The sequence below is a fragment of the Lepisosteus oculatus genome, chromosome 6 (assembly GCF_040954835.1).
Source record: "Lepisosteus oculatus isolate fLepOcu1 chromosome 6, fLepOcu1.hap2, whole genome shotgun sequence".
Taxonomy (NCBI): domain Eukaryota; kingdom Metazoa; phylum Chordata; class Actinopteri; order Semionotiformes; family Lepisosteidae; genus Lepisosteus; species Lepisosteus oculatus.
This window is the reverse complement of record NC_090701.1, coordinates 13154823-13174023: the sequence shown is the minus strand read 5'-3', so window position 1 is coordinate 13174023 and position 19201 is coordinate 13154823. Positions and strand designations below refer to the sequence as shown.

General features: G+C 37.2%; 1 protein-coding gene across 6 annotated transcripts in view; it reads right to left on the bottom strand.

Annotated features, from left to right (window-relative positions):
* Positions 1 to 428: 428 nt before the first annotated feature.
* Positions 429 to 19201, bottom strand: part of zmynd11 (zinc finger, MYND-type containing 11) — a 57877-nt gene continuing 39104 nt past the window's right edge. For 3 of the 6 annotated variants that reach the window (XM_015354912.2, XM_015354913.2, XM_006634431.3), the window contains 12 exons: positions 16234 to 16395; positions 12936 to 13013; positions 11819 to 11911; positions 10954 to 11041; positions 10714 to 10769; positions 10259 to 10336; positions 8836 to 8954; positions 8147 to 8354; positions 6954 to 7022; positions 5846 to 6118; positions 5056 to 5241; positions 429 to 3737 (listed from right to left, as the gene is read on the bottom strand). In XM_015354912.2, the coding sequence (XP_015210398.1) occupies positions 3615 to 3737; positions 5056 to 5241; positions 5846 to 6118; positions 6954 to 7022; positions 8147 to 8354; positions 8836 to 8954; positions 10259 to 10336; positions 10714 to 10769; positions 10954 to 11041; positions 11819 to 11911; positions 12936 to 13013; positions 16234 to 16395 (1533 nt within the window). In that variant the 3' untranslated portion in view covers positions 429 to 3614. The remainder of the gene's footprint in view (positions 3738 to 5055; positions 5242 to 5845; positions 6119 to 6953; positions 7023 to 8146; positions 8355 to 8835; positions 8955 to 10258; positions 10337 to 10713; positions 10770 to 10953; positions 11042 to 11818; positions 11912 to 12935; positions 13014 to 16233; positions 16396 to 19201) is intronic. The other 3 variants (XM_069190993.1, XM_069190994.1, XM_015354914.2) reach the window with 2 other exon arrangements.

The window sequence follows — 19201 nt, the reverse complement described above, 5'->3', positions numbered from 1 at the left end:
ATGTGAGGATTAAACATACAGTACAGATGCAGTTTAATTGACTAAAATGCTTAATTGATACAGAGAGGTGTGTTTCTTTAGTCATGGTTTGGTTGGTCTTTAGTTTGTATTCTGGGGTCAGTAGCTTCCCCCTTTTTATGATACAAGAGTTAAAAGCGCTTCTGCAATGTAACCCAAAAACCACTCTTGTCTTGGTGTTGTCTTCATATGTCAAGAATATTTATACAGCAAATGGCATTAGACCATTCACCTACCATGGTTTGGTTACGTTTCTCTGTAGTCCAATTAGCCAGTGGGACTGTTACCCCCCATCACCAAAAAAGAAGACATCTTGGCAAATCAAATCTAACCAGCATATCGTAGTAGGTGGAAGGGAACTGCAGTGCAAAACCCATTTATACATGCAATAGTTGCACATCAACTACCACTTTTATCACTAAGCCATTTAATTTATTTTCATTTCACACTTTTGGTACACTGTGTAAATGCCTGCATCAGAAAACAAAAATAACTAATAAAGCAAAAAAAACATTAAAAGAACATCTCAAGTATATAATAAATGTGTGACCTTTAAAGCACAATTACATGACACAATATAAGGTAACTTTCCACCTACAAATGAGTGTTTATGAAAACAGCCAATATTTGTTGAAGATACATTTATTGTTCCATGTTAGCACATAGAATGACTATATATATTATATATATTACTAGCTACAGCATCTTACAAAAAATGCCAGAAAGCATAGAAAACTGACAGCCACAATAAAATGTATACATATGAACAGAGAGAGAGAGAGCTGAAGTTTTAGAAGAGTTTCTGGATTAGTCATGAATTAGTTGTAACACTTTTCTTACTAGGAACAATTCAGAATTTATCAGTTAAGCGGTGAAGGGAAAAAAAAAAACCTTACTGCATTTTTTTTAAACCATATCATTTCATATTGCATCATTTCAGGAAGTGCAACTATGTCATTAAATGTTAAAAATAAAAATTAAAAAAATCAGATAACACACACCTTACTTTCATGCAGATACCAGCAATATTTTACAGACTGGAATGATTATACATCAAAATATTTCCACTTAAGAAAATATCACAAATGGTCATTTATAACCAGGGATGGACTAATATAAAATATTTCATAGTACATTTAAAGATATTCAGATTTTTATTCCCCCTACAGATAATTGTTTTGTAGTATGCAATTTAAGGTGTTGTCATTCCTAAGTATTGAGTTCCAGAGATAACTGCAGGTTTGTAAATGTTTTCCACAAAACAGCAGCATAAGAGCAAACACCTTGACATAGTCACAATTACGGTACATGACAATGGATTGATATAATGTAAACTAATTGTGGGAAGTAGGTAACAGAAAAACATAAAAGAAAATCTGCTTAATAGGTTATTTTACATATTGGAAAAAGTGGATAATGGTAATTCCATGTTATAATATAGAATGAAAGACATAAAACATTTTTGGATTTGGAGTCTTATTCAGATGTGAGAGGGAGAGAAAGTAGCAGGAATATGAAGTGAAGGAGTTGGTAAAGAAAACAAGGAATGGGGATGCAATATGAAAAAAATGTGTGAAGAAATGGAAATCTGGGAAGAGGGAAAAGCTGAAATCTGTAAATGAATGGATATCTTTTTAAACATTAGTATTTTGAGTACTCAAGGAATGTGTGATCAGTTTAAGTTTAATTTGAGCCACATGGTGTCTTTCTAGAGTAAGAGTACTGGATTTTCTGTGAAAGGAAGCAGAGAGAGAGGTCAGCATAATCATGGCTGGAGAGGATATTTTCCCTGAAACTTGTAGCATTTATTTACATGTAGTGCTGTAGTGCTACAGTGACATCAGCATTGTCGTTCTCACAACAAACTTTGCAGGTAGACAACATAACCACACTTACAACCGTCGTGCCTACATTTGTCAGCAATTAAATATTTTAGTACTGGGAACAAGTCACATGTTTGTGCCTAAAGTTTTGCTTAGAAACTGCATCCTGAGATCCATGGTCATAACCTGGAACTAACAGGTGGACTTTCTTAAGGGCCAAGAAACCAGTTAAGCTATGATACTTTAAATCTTACATTTTGTAACCATAATCAAACATTACTTGTAACCAAGAAAGACGATAGGCTGAAGGACTGCTAAAGTTTTTGTAAGGAGACAAGTTTTTATTTTTCTTCTCTTATCAAAAATCAAGCAACCATACTGTACTTTTTATTGTGTGCCCACAGTGAGTTTATGCGCATGTATATTTCAAGTATGAGAGATGGCTAATTGCTACGAAAGCCCAAACTGCTAGACTTCCTTCAGTTGTGAAAGTCTTGTACGCACAATACAGAATACATTATTCATCTGCATTTGATATATTTTATATTGGTCCATCCATATCTGTCTGCTTTTTGAACCAGGAAATTCAGCAAGCAAACTTTTTTAATCACTTTAATTTTGAAATATTAATCTACATGCACTTTTCTTCATTCTGTGTACAATGATGGTATTGAAATAACAGGCACCAACCACTAACTACAACAGAAGCAGTGAAAAGCAGTGAAGAGATTTTCAACTAGGTGGTATTTGTATTCTACAATGAAACCAACAGTGTAAATATCACAATATATAAATGACACTGAGGTCAATGAAAAAAGAAAAAACGTCACCATTACATTTCGTCTGTTAAGACCAGTACGATAAAGGTAGTATTTGGCAATTTTTACAAGCATTTAAGAAAAACAAAAAGTGCAAACCTTAAAATAAGAAGTAAATAGTAAAACCTTCTCTAAGATCCAGCTCAGTTAAGATTCCTATATTCCCCAGTACTGTAGGCTAAAAGAGAAAATCTAGCAAAATGTTCATAAAAATTACAATATATTTAAAGACCATGAACCAAAATGCACATAATTATAAACGGAAGTTTTTTGACAGGTATGATACCTGTCATCATAACCCTGTCCCCTATTTCAATAATAACCGTAATAATTCTGGAAAATGGGTATTAACCAATACAAATACATAATCACCTTAAAATTTGGATGACTAAAACCTTTGTCCAAGACCTACACTGTAAATTTGAAAATTTTCTTAAAGAAAGGAAAACATTTTTAATGCTACAATGTTTTTTTACGATTGAGTTCAACATCCAGATTTTTTTCATTTTCATTTGTAGTAAGAAAAGTGACTTTTTTTTTAAAAACAATTCAGGTAATAAATGTACTTTTTCCATAAATGCTTGTCTTTTTTTTTTTGCTTTCAACTTAAATAACACATTTGCCAACAAACATAAAATAAGCTAGACAATAAAAGACACATTTTACCATTCTGTGCATTTGAGTCATGCCCCCGCACACATGATCATGATTTTGAAAAAATAAAATCAATCTTGGGCGTATTAAATAAACGGAGAAAGAGAGAGAAACAAAGGAAAACGAATTCTTTTCAACTCTGTGCAAAGTTTTCGGTACACAAAGTGTTCAGAAGGCTGGTGCAAATGAGATTTCAGAAAACGAAACTACCCAATTTGTGTGTTCATAAAACGCGTTCTGCTACGGCAGGAGCAGGAGACACAGTGAGTCACTGACAGGAGAAGAGAAAGGAGGCAGGCCTTCATCTTTTCCTGCGGCAGGTACGTTTGTGGTCAGCATGCCAGTGCTCCTGCTGACACTTGATGGAGCAGTACGATGTGTTCCAGCAACAGTGATACATTGCCTCCTCTTCACAGTTGTAACACTGAAAGACAGGAGATGGAATTATCTCCTCACTATACAAACAACCAGCATCACCTCTTCCCCTGTTCAGACACAGTTCACACTGTATACAATATCGATTCAAAACTTGAATAATGAAAACTGTACACCGAGGATCCACATAATTTACCACCTGTTCCTTTGGTCAAAGATAATGGAGCCCAAATAAGTTTATTGTGCAACTGTGTACCCTGCCCTTCAAGAGTACAAATGGTTGTCACCAAAATGCCCGTTGCCCATGGGTGCCATGTGTTTCTGCACCAATAGTTTCATGGTTTATATTCTCTACAACACCATACTTCAGCTAACCTCACACACTTACTGCACATACTTCAATGTGGAAGCAATGTTATTAATAAGATCATTGGGGCTGCCTGTTTTCTGTGTTCCTTTCTGATCAACCTCATCCGTGTTTAAACAAATACTGTAAATGGTTATCTTTAGACATTTTAATGATAAGCTGTAACTCAAAGCTTCTCCATGTGCACACAGTGTTTGACTATTCACACGGCCGAATTTCTTTACACTTTGTTTTACTGAAGACATCCTTATCACACTGATGAAAATGACACCAACTGCTACAAAATATAAAGAATTGTTTGGCTGGGATATGTTTTCTTGGATGCTGTTTAAAATGCATGGCTGAAGATACCCAACAGAGAAATCTTTTCCAAAAAGCAACAGCTTAAAAGATGAACTCTGTTTTCTGCTTTACTGTATGCATGACTTTCTGTCACAGTGTCACATTATCTTTTCAAAGGCTGCTTGTTTTAATATGACAACATTCTGTAACTTCTTTTTACTTAAAAACATGCATGTGGTGTTTATAAACTAAGCACATTGAGAGCCTTATTTTGGCAATCCAAAAGTGCTTAAGCAGTGCTGTAGTGGTCTACGAAGAGGGATTGATGAAAGCAATCCCTCTTCGGTAATGTTATTCATCAATTAAACTACTGTACCTCAGACCTGATAGCTCCTGACAGAAAAGTGGACTCTCAGTCAAGGGTACAGAGACCTTTAGGGTCTTCAGAAAGGATTTACAGGGGATTCCCAGGAAACCCAGGGAATGTTTTCATCCCAAAGTCTAGTAATATATAAAATCACAGTCTTATTTTCTCAGGCAAATCTTCGGTCTGACATTTAATTTTGTTTTGTGTATTTCATAATTAAAAAAAATATATATATCAATTATGTTAACATCAAGAACCCTTTATGAGCAACTGAGTTCTTGAAAATGGATCGTCAAAGTGGAGTTCAATCAGTGGAAACTGTGTTTTAGAAAGTGGTGAGTGAGCACTTACCCACTGCTTCTTCTTAGTCTGAGAAATGAGCTGTTTGTGCTGTGCAACCATTTTCTTGACTTCCTCCACCAGCTCCTCCTTGCACTTTTCTTTCACCTGTTTGCACTTCCTCTCCATTTCCGCTTGAACGTTCGCCACAGCCTTATTCACAGCCTGGCGTTTCTCCTCCTCCATCTCTGTGCGCAACTGCACATGCAGAAATAAGTGGACTCATATTATGGATTTTAATCTGAAATCATTACTTAACTGAAATTAAACATCAAACATCAAACCTGCTGTTTGCTGTCAAGTTCAACTGATATGCTTTCTTGCTTGAGCGTTTTACTAATTTTTTATAGTTTCTAATGTAGGTATTGTGGCTGTAACATAAGGAAATCCCACACAGTTATTTTGTTTTATATTTTATTTTATCTTTGCACCAAGCAAAGATTCAAATTACTAATTGAAATGACTAATTCTAATTCAAATTACTAATGGTCACAGGACAGTAAAATGTCATCTAAAGGATGCTTGATTTCAGGTTGAAACGCCAAATAAACAGAAAATACGGCAACTTCAAACCACTTTCTTTTTTAGCTGGGGTGTAAAATGACACAGTACATTACATACATAATTAGATGACCAGCACAACCATTACACAGATTTCTTTCCTGTGCGGTATCTTCTCTAATTTTCTCAAACTCCATGTTTACTTATTCAACCCCTCAAGTCACTTTAAGCAAATAAAATAAGTTTTGCAGGTCATCAGGCAAGATAAGAGTGAGGCTGAAAATCCGTGTGTCTTCTTTACCTTCTCCAGCGCTTCCCGTACAACTCTCTCAGTTTCCCGCTTGTTGTCAGCCTTCATCATTTCTTTCACGTCGTTGAAGATTTTGGTGTACTTCTCATGACACATGTTCTGGCACACGCCGTCATTGTTAGTCTGGGTGCTCCGATGTAGTGTTCTCGGTGAGGAGGCACTTAATTTTTTGGTCTGAGTGGAGACCGACAGCCTTTCGGGTTGGTGGGGAGTGGTGGGGATTTCTTGACTGGAGCTCACTGCTTCAATTTCTGGCTCTGGGTCCTGAAAGAAAAAAAATCAACATCGACATTAAAAAATCATTAATCAACGTTAGGGCGGAGGCTCTGTGGCTAAGGATCTGCGCCTGTGGCTGGAAGGTTGCCGGTTCAAATCCTGCATCTGGCAGAGGAATCCTACTCCGTTGGGCTCCTGAGCAAGGCCCTTAACCCCAACTGCTCCAGGGGCGCTGTACAATGGCAGACCCTGCGCTCTGACCCCAGGCTCTCTCCCTGTCTGTGTGTCTCATGGAGAGTAAGCTGGGGTATGTGAAAAGATAATTCCTAATACAAGAAATTGTAAAGGGTTAATAAAGTAATGTTATATATATATATTATGTTAGATATTATAACATCCCTCTGTTAGACGATCACTTACTTTTCTTACTCACCGGATAAACACTAAAACGCCTAGCTTCCCTGAAAGAATCTGATCAAGAATGACCACAGTCTCTTTGGGGAATCTGAGTCTAATCAGAGAACAAAGGAGAGTGCAAGGGGCCTTACTTCAAGTGTGCAGAATCTTGTCAAGGGCAACCCAAAAGACAACTTTGATTCCAGCAATGGTAGAAGGATCGGGGACACAAACATAAATTAACCGAAGACGCACTTCAGGCGGAAGGAAGGATGCGACTTCCTCAAATTAAAAGTGATTCTCTGAGAATCAAGAACTGCTCAAGTTGATTCCCGCAGACTGTTCCAAGAAATGGCCGTATGAGATTCTCAGTATTTTCTCAGTAAGCTTTGTTTCATTTTAAACCCCCTGTTATTCTTCTCTAGAGATATATCAGTGTTATTAATATTCAAAGTATAGTCCACTTTAGACCATTGTAAGCACTTACTTCTTCTTTGGGCTCTGTGTGTTGACTACGCCTCCCCTTCTTTGTTTTCGGCTCCTGATTAACCTTAAGCTGTGGAAGATAATATATTAATTTAAACACTGAGCTGAAAATAACTAAGCATTACTGTAATATTTATTATTAATAATACGTGGATTAGAAATCCATATATCACCCAGAAATTCATGGATATGAGTGTCCTAAGCAAGCAATGATGATATTGACAATCCCCAGTCTAATATTGAAGGAAACTCTGCTGCTATTATGAGTTAATCCCTGGTTTCCTTATGCGCATTTCTTAATATAGTGTGAAGCAATATGTTATTGAGCAATGATGATTAATTGGAGGAGGCATGACTAACTAATGTTTAATATAATAAGATTGCTGTTAATATGCCCAATTCTGTTCTTGCAAAACCAGCTTCTTTCAATTATAATTAAAGATTAAAGTCAGATTTAATTCAGAGGCTGTTCTATTTCCTGAACCACGCTGCCATCTTGTGCTGTTCCTGTACTAGCCTTCGTTTGCAGATCAAAACAAAATGAGCACATGCAGGTAATAAAATAATAAGTATTTATTTATGCAGTCCTGTCCACATTGAACCCCCCCATATATATATATATTTTAAAATAATGGATCCTGGAAATGCTACACAACTGGCCACTAGATGGGGCTGGAAGCTGAAGAAAAAAAGAGCGATGAATTGTTTTCAATTCAATTATGTGGGGGTGGAATGCTGGCGCTGAGACCCTGGGTCCAATTCCAGACCTGTGGTGCTGTCTATGTGGAGTTTGTATGTTCTCCCTGTATTTGTGTGGATTCCAAAGACATACTGGTAGGTTAAATCACATTTAGGGAAAACTGGCTTCGGTGTGTGTGTGTTTGTGTTTGAACTGGCATCATGTCCAGGGTGTATCCTGCCCTGTTCCTGTTGTTTGCTGGGAAAGACCTTGACCCCATGTTGGATAAACCTGTTAGATAATGGGAGGGTGAATCGCCTGGTTCACATAAAAACGCAAGTTTCAGTCAAAGTCACCTTTTCGATTTCTAGTTGTTCGGGAAACAAAAATGATTCAACAATAACATAGATTTCAACGCAAGTGTTTCAAGGGCAAAGACTGAAAATACTCAAAGCTTTTGGTCTAAGAATGTTGCGCTCTCCTTGCAGGAAGAAGGGAGTCTGTCGGGGGCCAACCTGTTCGTTGCTGGTGGAAGAGATGCTGGACTCGGCCTCCTCTTCGTGCCTCTCTTCCATCTTAGTCTTCCAGAAGCGGCCTTCTCTCAGGAAGCGCTGATGCAGCTCCAGCTCGTCACAGGCCTTCTTCCAGCCCATACTGCGCTTCACTTGCAACTGGTGCACATTCACCTTGATATCCTGGATGTTCTCAGATGGGATCCAAGCCCTCCATAAAGCAGAAAATTACACTCAGTATGATAATGGTAAATGTCTGCTGCTCACAAATGTCCAATTCTTTTACAAATAACCACAAAATCTCAGACATCATTTAAAAAAGTCACATTAAATGCATCTGTAAGAAAATTAAAGGAATGTCTTCTGGAACTAACTCACAATAGGGTAATTCAGCAGTCATAAATACAGACATGTCTACATATTATGTTTTTTTTCATCCTGTCCTCAGTTGTTTGCTGCTGTGAGTCCTATCAATTATATCTTGCATTGTTGCTAATCAGATATTATTCAAGGTAATATAGGTAGAAAAATAACAGCTACTTTTTTAAATCATAAAGGCTCATATTTTAACATGGGTGGGTTTAGAAAATCCAGCAAATTAATAGACAGCAGGCCTACTGTCATAGAGCTACTTTAAGAAGGAAAATGAAACTGCCTCTTTAAGCAAACAATTTCACCACATTATTCTTTACCTCTGATGCTGATGACCAAAAAAACGTACATCCACTTGATTGTCTTCTCTTTGTAGGACTTTTGCAGGCCAATAGCCAAACCCTTTCATTTTGGCCCAAACTAATTCATGACTTGGCACCTTTATAAAAAGAACAAACCACCTTCATTATTAACCTATATTCTACTGTAATAAAGTCTCACTGTAATTATTTTATTACTATATTAATCAGGCTCCAGAATATATAATAGACAGTATTAAGAAACAATAGCTCTGTTAAAACACCAATGTTAACTATTTCCATGGCAACCAAGCATCGATGCCATATTTTCATTTTGAATATTATATTCATGCAGTTTTGTTCCTTCATTCTCATTTGAAATTGCACTGATTAAGGTTGTAAGAAACACATTTACCAACTGAAAAATGAAGGTTTGTACACAATTCTATGTAACATATAGTATGTATACAAGACCAAACAGTTTAATAAACCAAACAGTAAAACTAAAAATTTGTGAAGAAAGCAGTCTGCAATTCACATGCTCAAAAAACACAATTGTACAATAACCAGATAAAAATATCTGTAAAATAAAAACATAATTTAGAAACTAATGTCCCGATGATGATCGCATCCAAAACCTTATCTCTTATGATCACAGTTGTGAGTTGTCATCTATATATGTCCCATAGTTTAAAAGCATTTAAAAGCATGCAAGGTTAGTGTGACCTTAAATGTGTTCTTTGATTTTCTTTGGGTTCTGTTTTCTTCGGCTCAATGGATACAAGCTTTTTCCAACTGTACATTACCATTTACAATCAGACCTTTTTCCCCACTTATTCCAGTCCTCTTGTGCCAATTTAGACATTTTTTAAGGTTGGACTTAAAGTATCCCTTGTACATTCTGAACTAACAAGCAGGAGACTACTCAATTTAAGCTTACACACTGTCATGAAAATTGCCATGAAAATTCTCAAGAAGTTGGGTGTGAAGTATTCGGACTAAGCGTATCAGAGAAGCCTCTCTTCTACTAAAGTCACAATGCCTGGCATATTCTCAGAAGGGTGATACCAGCATCTAGAAAATCACACTTAGAGAAGCCCTAAACCTAATAAAGCAATGTTTAAGGTTTTAAAGAAAATAAACATATTTATTTTTATTATTTATCTTTAATTCTTTATTTTTTCTCTTTATTTCTTCTTCTTTAAAAGAAGATGTAAGTGGCATAAAGTGTGAAATATGTGGTATTTGTCTCACAACAAGGAAAACAAGGGCTGTAACCATTTCATGCCACATTACATTGAAGTGATTCCTGATCCATCTCCGAAGGGATGGCACTGAAACAAATGAATGTGTTCAGCCCTCAGCCACGGCACCAGGCCTGCTAGGAATGCTAAATATCGAAGAAATGAATGTAGCCATGAAGATAACATTATTCCATACTTACACAGGGGTAGCAGAACCAGCTATCAGGTCGTGCATTTGACAGATAGAAACAATTTTTGCACAGCTGCAGTTCATTAAGCTGAAAAAATAAAGTTCTGTTATTGCATTCGTATCAGGTTTTATGCAGATAACATGCTCAACATTTTAAAAGCTTAATGAATGTCAAGCCAGTTACTGACTAGCAAAAACAAAATCTGTAAAACAGGGCTACAAAACATCTCTTCTGACTATAGAAACTGTTCCAGTAGTGGTGTTACACCACAACTGGAGGAAGCCCAGTTGGAGACTGGTTTCAAATAATCCTGTCCCTGAAGGGACACTAAAGACCAGAAAAACCTTAATAATTCCTGGTTACAATATATAACACTACATACACTATAGATTGTTGATATAATATATAACACTTTAGTACTTTCTTGATAGGCTTAGATGGAAACTAGCACTTCAGCAACTTACCTCATGACATGTATCACTGTACAGCAACCGTGCAATTTCTGCCTGGTCACTTTGCACTGCAATAAAACAAATCATACTTCCCTATTAGAAAAGGCAACCTACCACATAGAGAAAAATGCATTTATAAACCTGAAATGTAACAACAAACAAACGTTCACTGGACACTGTATAAATCAGTACCAGACAAAAAGAAGTAGCATTGCAGTACACTGCAGTTTGTGGAATGATGATTATTCTCACCTCCAAACAGAATGGCTGTGTTGTGTACAATCAGCTGAGCGTCTGCTTTAAACTCCTCAAAGCTTTTGTATTTTCCATCAGTGACATTCTAAAACAACATCACAAACATTCACAAAGAGCTGTTAGTTCATAAGGCAGATGCATAACAGCCAGAATCCAGCAGAGGGCAGAGTAATATATGAACTTTGAGTAATTTACACTATTTTTCAGCTGAAGTTTGGCAATCTTAAACTTCAGGTTTTGTTGTGTGCCTGAGCATCCTTCAGAAACGTCTTACAGCAAAATTATTTGAATGAATATTCAATTTTCAATTTTATGTTCTCATTTATTTTTCTTTTTGGATGTCTTTTGCATGCAAGAGCTAAAATGTCCAAAAAAACAATAATATTATCTATATTACATGCATTCATTTTACTGTACAATGCAGGGAGGCGTACTAAACTAACCATCCTGTGGATAGTTATTGAAACTGTGGATTCTTATGAAATTAAAAATGAGTGGAGAATTTTCAGTCTCTTTAGCTTGTTTGGTTCCTAGTAATTAATCGACCAGAGGATCTCATCCACTTATTTTTCAAAAGAAGTAAGGTAGCAGCATAAACAATAGATCTGACCAGCTTATTTGAGACTCCTATAACCCGGTACAAATACAGATCCATGGCAAGTGACTAAGGAGGTGTCTATGGTAAACAAGTATGTTGTTACCAGGAAACTTCTGTTACATTTTGTTGAATGTCAGGTTATTTTCAGGTAATTTCTGATGTCTTTGTACAGAGTACAGTATATGCCTCAGTCCACTTGATTTTTATTATTACAATTGCATTACCTGAAAGAAGTGAGCAACATCACAGTCGATGACCACCCACCTCCTGTATGTTGGAGACATCCAGCGGAGTGTGAATTAGTCTTCTGTACATGGGATGCTTGCCGTCCTTTCCTTTTTTATTCAAGTCTATAGCCTATTATTGTTGTTTTTTTTAATGAAAGAGAAGAAGAAATGGTTACTTTTGATCGCAGAATTGCTTGTTTTTTTCAACTGATGAAAAATATCATTACAAGTCAGTCACTTAAATAGACATCCATTTTTTTCACTGCCCCCTATCTCCTTCTTGTGCTGATCATTCCATAGTGATCAGAACCACTGATGCCTTAAAGCTGAGACTGGGCACTATAGTCCAGACTCCACTGGTTAAACGTGCAGTTGGCTGACTGTATCTGGAATTCTCCAAGCAGTGGTACAAAACTGGGCTAGGTGGTTTCGAGGGCTAGATGAACTAGCATCAGCTGTCCTATCCTGAAGTGTAATACTGATCCCTGCATTCCTTCAGACCACTGGTCACCCTCAACACTGCCCTCCACAAACAATACAAGGATTACTGCAGTTCCAAATAAAAGAATATTTTTTGCATAACTTCTATGTAAACGTATGTGCAGTTTGCCCAAAAAGGCGAACAGTGTTCAAGTGCTTGATATTGTGAACTTAAAATGCTGTCAGCTCTCCAAAGAAAAAATACATCAATAGAACACATTTAACTAATTTCAAGACAGTTCAATCCATTTCTTTCTTATAAATTATTTTCAAAACTTTAATATTACATTTATAAAAGGTCAAGAAAGGAACTACTTCATTCTGTATATATTATGTTGAAATCGAACATATTCAATAATATACTGAAGAACAATGAAAAAACATGACTCTACATTTTATATCACTAGATCATGAAATGCAATTTATATATAGTGAAAAGATAGGCCTGAAGATAGAACAATGTTACTTGGAAAAAATACAACACATACGATTTCAAAAACACACCAGGTGTTCAGTGTAAGCTCTAGTAAATTCAAGATAAGTGGTAATGATCCCTTTGAGAGAAAACAGACAGTCCATGTCAAATAATACCTACAGCATGTACTACCTTTCTGTGCATACTTTCAGAAAGTGAACATTACAATAAAACAAGAGAAATGTTTTAGAAGAATTACCCTTTCTTTCATACGTTGTACGATGAACCGCAGATATTTGCTCATTTCTTGCTTGTTCAAGTTCTTCTTTTTGCTGCTCTGTTACAAAAAGAACAACAACAAAGCCTTAATTTCTAGTCTGATTTAACGGAGCGGTAGAGTACCACAGTGATTCGATACTGAGGGATATGGAGCTTGCTTGATCTCCAGGGGCCTGAGTGGGCTTCCTCTGGGCACTGAAGTTTCCTCCCGTCTTCCAAACAGACAAACTGGATATGTAAATTGAAGCATCTAAATATCTAATTGTTTCAGTGAGTGAAAGACCACAAAAGACTGGTGTCCCAACTAATTCTAGGACATGCTCTGGGTTGTCCTGACCCATACCAGGATACAGATGGATTAATAAAGCATCAATCAAAGTTTAATGATCTGTATTACTACATTTCTCCTCTCAACTCTTATCATTTCAATCTCTGTTTACATTTGTTTGCCATTTAAATGACTGAAATCATTTGCAATGACATCCACTGGCATGTATTCTTTGGGGTTTCTCATTTCCACAGCCTTCCCCTCAGAATAAAAAAAAAAATCTTAAGATATCTATGTATTTAAAGTATATGATCCTTATCTCCCGATAGAGGATCATTTATTTTTTCACATGAAGGGTCAGAGGCTACTGTAATCAACTTTCACACTGCTATTTGGGAAGTCTAACAATTATGGAGAAAAGAAAAATTAATTTATACAATAACTACACTAGAAAAAGATACATTTTTTTCCAGAAACCGCGTCAAGACATTTGTGTTCAAAATTCATTTAAGCTGTTCCTGGGATTGACTCATTTTACAGAGGATTTTCAATTTTTCCATTTTATTTTACATTGGTCTTAAAATAATGACAAGCAAATGATTGTCTAGTTGGTCTCTAGGTGGGTGAAGAAACAGGATTTAATACTTCACATAAAAAAAAACATCACAGAATTTAAATAATGAGCATCAGACACATAAAACATTATTTCTCTATGCATGTATGTTATTTGAAAATGTGTATGGTTTTTGGATACTGATGAAATTCGTTTTTATTTGTTCAGTTATCACTCATGACTAATGTGATACTCCTGAGTGACTTACTGTTGCATAAACACTAAGTAGCCTCATTTAAGAGAGAGATGATATGGCACACATGATGATATGAATGTCTAACCTGCTAAAAAAAATCAGAACAGAAAACACAATAAGGAACAAAAGCCCGCTTATAAAGAAAATAAAGTCTTTGTATCCTTCAAAATGTTGTGCCGCTGGACACTACTGCTCGTTGTCTGGGGAGTTTGCATCCAGCAGTTACTCACCTGACAAGACATTACAGCCAAACACAGTTTGTCAATGACAGGCCACTACCCGGGTGACTACAATCATGACTTCTTGCCAAAATCGATGCATTATCATCTAAGTGTGATGGCCTGGGAAGCAGTGTCTACTCACAACAGAGCTCTCCTTCACAGTGATGGATGGTGACCTAACTGCAAGATGCACTATTGATTATGTCCTGGACCTCACTTGATGCCCTTCATGTGCACTGATCCTGACATGACACAATCACAGAAGGACAACACCTATCCACATGATGTTCTTGTACCCACAGCATTTTCACAAGATAAGAAGGTGACAGCTACCACACTGAACATTTGGGGTACAATCCGTGGCTCTACAAGAGGACTGGACACCAGCTGCAACCTAGTGCAAACCTCTTCAACACAAATGTAAAGCTTGTATTTCCTAGATCGGTAACCACACAAGCTACTAGTCTTTGACTTCCACTGTAGACCACCTCTTGATCAACACTGTTCTTGACAAATGTTGTTCAACAAAATTAATTTACCTATGTTATGTCTTTTCATCAGACATAAGTGCATATGCTATGAAAAAGATGTTGCCACCTTCCAGAGATTACCTTTATGAATGTTGCAGTTCTAATCCATGCGTTTCTTTTGTTTCTTCAATAAGGAAAACTGATGTGTTTTGTGTTTAATAATGGGGAGAGGACGACTTTTGAAGTAGGCTTTTGAATCAACGAGTTAGCAAGCACAGATATATTTAAAAAAAACAGGTCCATATTTCACAACATTTCCACACCTGGAGTATAAATATAAAGCAGACCACACTATGTCAAAACAGTCAAAAACACCAGGCACTGAATGATGGAAGATTCCTTCATGTACCGTACATAGCACTTCCTAATATATGCCAGGGTTCTGAATATGGCATTATAACTATCTAAACGCGATTTACACAATTAGGGTAATTCATTAAGAAAAGGGAGGCAAGGTGGTACAGTGGATAGCACTGCTACTTTGCAGAGCTGGGGCCCTGGGTTCAGCTCATAGGAGCTTGTATTTTCTCGCTGTGCTATCATGGGTATCCTCTGTGTACTCCCCCAATTCAAAGACATACTGGTCGGTTAATTAGCTCCTGGGGAAGTTAGCCCTGGTGTGAGTGTGGGCATGTTTGTGTCTGTGCGTGTCCAGGGTGTTTCCTGCCTTGCTTGCCTGTTGCTTGCCAAGATCAGCTCCAGCTCCCCTGTGACCCAGTACTGGTTAAAGCCAGCAGCCATATCACTCTGCAACTCACAACTGGCAACCCACTGAAGCTCAGCAGGTGTGAGTCTGGTCAGTATCTGGATGGGAGACCTCCTGGGAAAAACTAAGGTTGCTGCTGGAAGAGGTGTTAGTGGGGCCAGCAGGGGGCGCTCACCCTGTGGTCCATGTGGGTCCTAATGGCCCCGTATAGTGACAGGGACACTATACTGTAAACAGGTGCCATCCTTCAGATGAGATGTAAAACCGAGGTCCTGACTCTCTGTGGTCATTAGATATCTCAGAGCGTTTCTTGAAAAGAGTAGGGGTGTAACCCCGGTATCCTGGCTAAATTTCCCATTGGCCCTTATCAATCATGGTCTCCTAATAACCCCCATTAATGAATTGGCTTCATTACTCTGCTCTCCTCCCCACTGATAGCTGGTGTGTGGTGAGGGTTCTGGCGCACTATGGCTGCCGTCCCATCATCCGGGTGGGGCTGCACACTGGTGGTGGTGGAGGGGAGTTCCCATTACCTGTAAAGCACTTTGAGTGGAGTGTCCAGAAAAGCGCTATATAAGTATAAGCAATTATTATTAATTATTATCATTATTATTAAAGCAGTTAGAAAATGGATGGATGGATTAAGGAAAGAAAAAATAATATGAGACAGGTCTGATAGCATAGTGCAAATGTCTTCAACATGTGGAGCTGCCAATGGAATATGGCACTGAATGCATTCCATACCTTGCATACAATGCATTGCCAGTGTGTGCTGTTGTCCCTGGGCTTAAACTCATCTGAGAGGCATTTGAGATGGTACACGCGAAAGCAGGAGTCACACATCATCACATCTCCAGGGTGGTGACATTCAAAGCAGTACCAGTCATGGCTTTCAGACTCCCAGTCCTGGAAGAGAAAAAAGCCTGCGTAACTCACGTCCCCCCAGAAACCTGCTTCTCTGCCATTTGCCTTAATCATAATAATTTATCCTTTATAAGAAATTCCAAGTGAAAAAAAACTTAAAAAATTAAGGACACCTGATGTCCCCTTAACAACTCCAAGCAGTGTCCTTCAGTGGTAATGGCATGTGCTTCTAAAAGCTGCTCACATGCACTATATAGTAAAGCTTTACTCTGTAACTGAAAATTAGCAAAGGCATTGCCATTGTGTTACAACAAGATCCAGTCCTGGAACTGAAGAGCATTTTAAAGCCGTTTTCTTGTAAGGCACCCAGCTCTCAATAAACATTGTTAAATAGCAAAAATAGCAGTTATCCAGAAACTCAAGTGAGAGTTGCCATTTTGTGCTTTTAATTCCCCATCTTAGTAGCTACTTCACTTTCCTCCTCCATAAAACTAACTGCACCAGCTTTTAATTCCACGTTTTTAAGTAGTGAAGACATATGAAAACCAAACAGAACTACAGGTCTATAGGACATTGAAAAATGTGGACAGAACCTACATTAATTCACGTGACTATTCTTGTATAACAATATATTTTACCCCAAAGCACAGAACAAATGAGGAGCCACTGTGACCTACTGATCTTTAAACCAGTAACTTAAGACTAGATTGTGTAGGTGCTTTGTAAGAGGCATAGGACGTTAAATCATTTCTTAAATTAATGTAATGTTAAGAAATGTAAGATGTTTTGAGAAACTTCTGGCTAATTTTAATTTAATGCTTAATCCTAGCACAGTTAAGACAACAAATCAACCCCTTGTTCAGTACAACTTGCAACCCCCTGGGTACAGTGATGCCAAAGTGTTACTAGAAACGTGCAATAATTTAACAGTTCAGACTGCAGAAAAGTCTGGCTTTGTCTTGAGGGATTTACTTTTCTTTTTTACATTAATTGATACTTTGCACATCAGTGAATGTTTGTGTGTTTTTACTCACAGCCCAAAATAATGTTACGACACTGTGAGAAACTAATGATTTGATAATACACCAAAGAATGTTAGTCTAAAATAAAATGTGTAAAAGCTGAAGCAGATACATGAGGCAAGAAGAAAAACATTGGTTGTTCTTTTTGTTGGTTGTGTAACTACATATAACATATGCTTTCTACATAACATTCTTAATTTCATATATAGCTTTCCCTCAATGTATTGCAGATTTGGATATAGTTTTCTGTATCTGCTCACCATATACCTGTGAACTGAATATGTCTTAGCATATTGTTAACATTTGGTGGCTGAATGTGTTGAAGAGTTCAAAGTGAAAGTTACACACAGTGCAAAGGCTGCTGAAAACCAAATTTTCAGAAGGTGAAAGCGAACTGATCTTAGAAAAAAGGTGGGCGTATAGAAGATTTAAAAGTTAAATGGGTAGATAAATTATTACTTTCCACGTTTCACTAACTTTAGTGACTAACAAAAGTCACAAACAAATTTAAGCTGTTAGGAAATCAATTTAAAAATTCTGTTTCATGTGTTTCTGACACTGGATACTGACACATGATGGAACAAGAGGATGGTTGTAAGTCTAAATAGTATATATAATCAAACATGGCTCTTGTTATACAATAGATTTACACTGGACCTTGATCTGCTATACAGTGAGAGGATGCTTGTTTTTTATTAAATATCAAGGAGTGCTACAGTAGTAGCATTTACTAGTACTAGTGGGTACTGTTAGGCATTAACCCACAGATACCTCTGCCAACACTGTTGAATGCACTCTCCTTCCTTAAGGAATCCTTGTTAGATGACTGACTGGTAGATAATTAGGCAGAGAGACATAGTTTCAAGCCACTGATATATAGACTCTAGGGTCAAACCTATAGCAGTATGGGAACATAGGGCGCATCTGAAAAGATTTTTGCAAAATAATATTTTATCAAGTCTTCAAACAGACATTCAGCATTATGCACACAATCTGAAATCGCAAAACCTGGCTTCGTAAAAGACCAAAAAAATAAAGACCAAGGAGTGAAGGCTGTATAAAGAACAATGTGAACAACTTGGATATCATATAGCTCCTGTTAAAATAGTTTCATTTGTGTAACACAGTCATTCTTCTACAGAGCATCCAGATTCAATAACGTTCACTCATTTTACTAATAGCTCTGTTCTTTTCAGTAAATATTATAATTAAAATAATTTTAACTATAATTGCCTGTAACCTACAGCAATCTGTTGTAACATTATTTTTCACAGCTGCAGTTCTTTATAAGCACTAAGTACACAGAAGAATGGACACGTATGTCCTTGAAATCTCCAACATGTTAATTTGAGCTGCCCTCGACATTACAGAGCTGTTCAGGTTCTCCACATGCATTCAGCTATTGAGGTATACATACAGTATCAGCCAATGGTACTACTGTGTCTGAGGTCCTGAATGATGTGTAAGGCCAGTGCCCACATTCACCAGTGGCACACTATACAGTATGTATGCACTCCTCTCTTCACTGTGTGTATATATTTGAAACACAAAGTATGAGATTTGTTAACAAAGAAAGAGGTGTGAAAATGTTTGTAGGCTTACACTGAAAGGTGTTGATCATGTGAGCAATCACTTAAGTGTTTTAGCAGAACCTTTTTTATAAATCAAATTTTCATATTTTTACACATGGCTGTGGCCACAAAATTATTAACATAGTTCACTTGTACAGTACATTAATGCAGCCATACAGATATCAGACCCAAACTAATGCCGTAGCATAACGTAACGATTACCCCAGGGATGGGCAAGTCTAGTATACCTCTCAA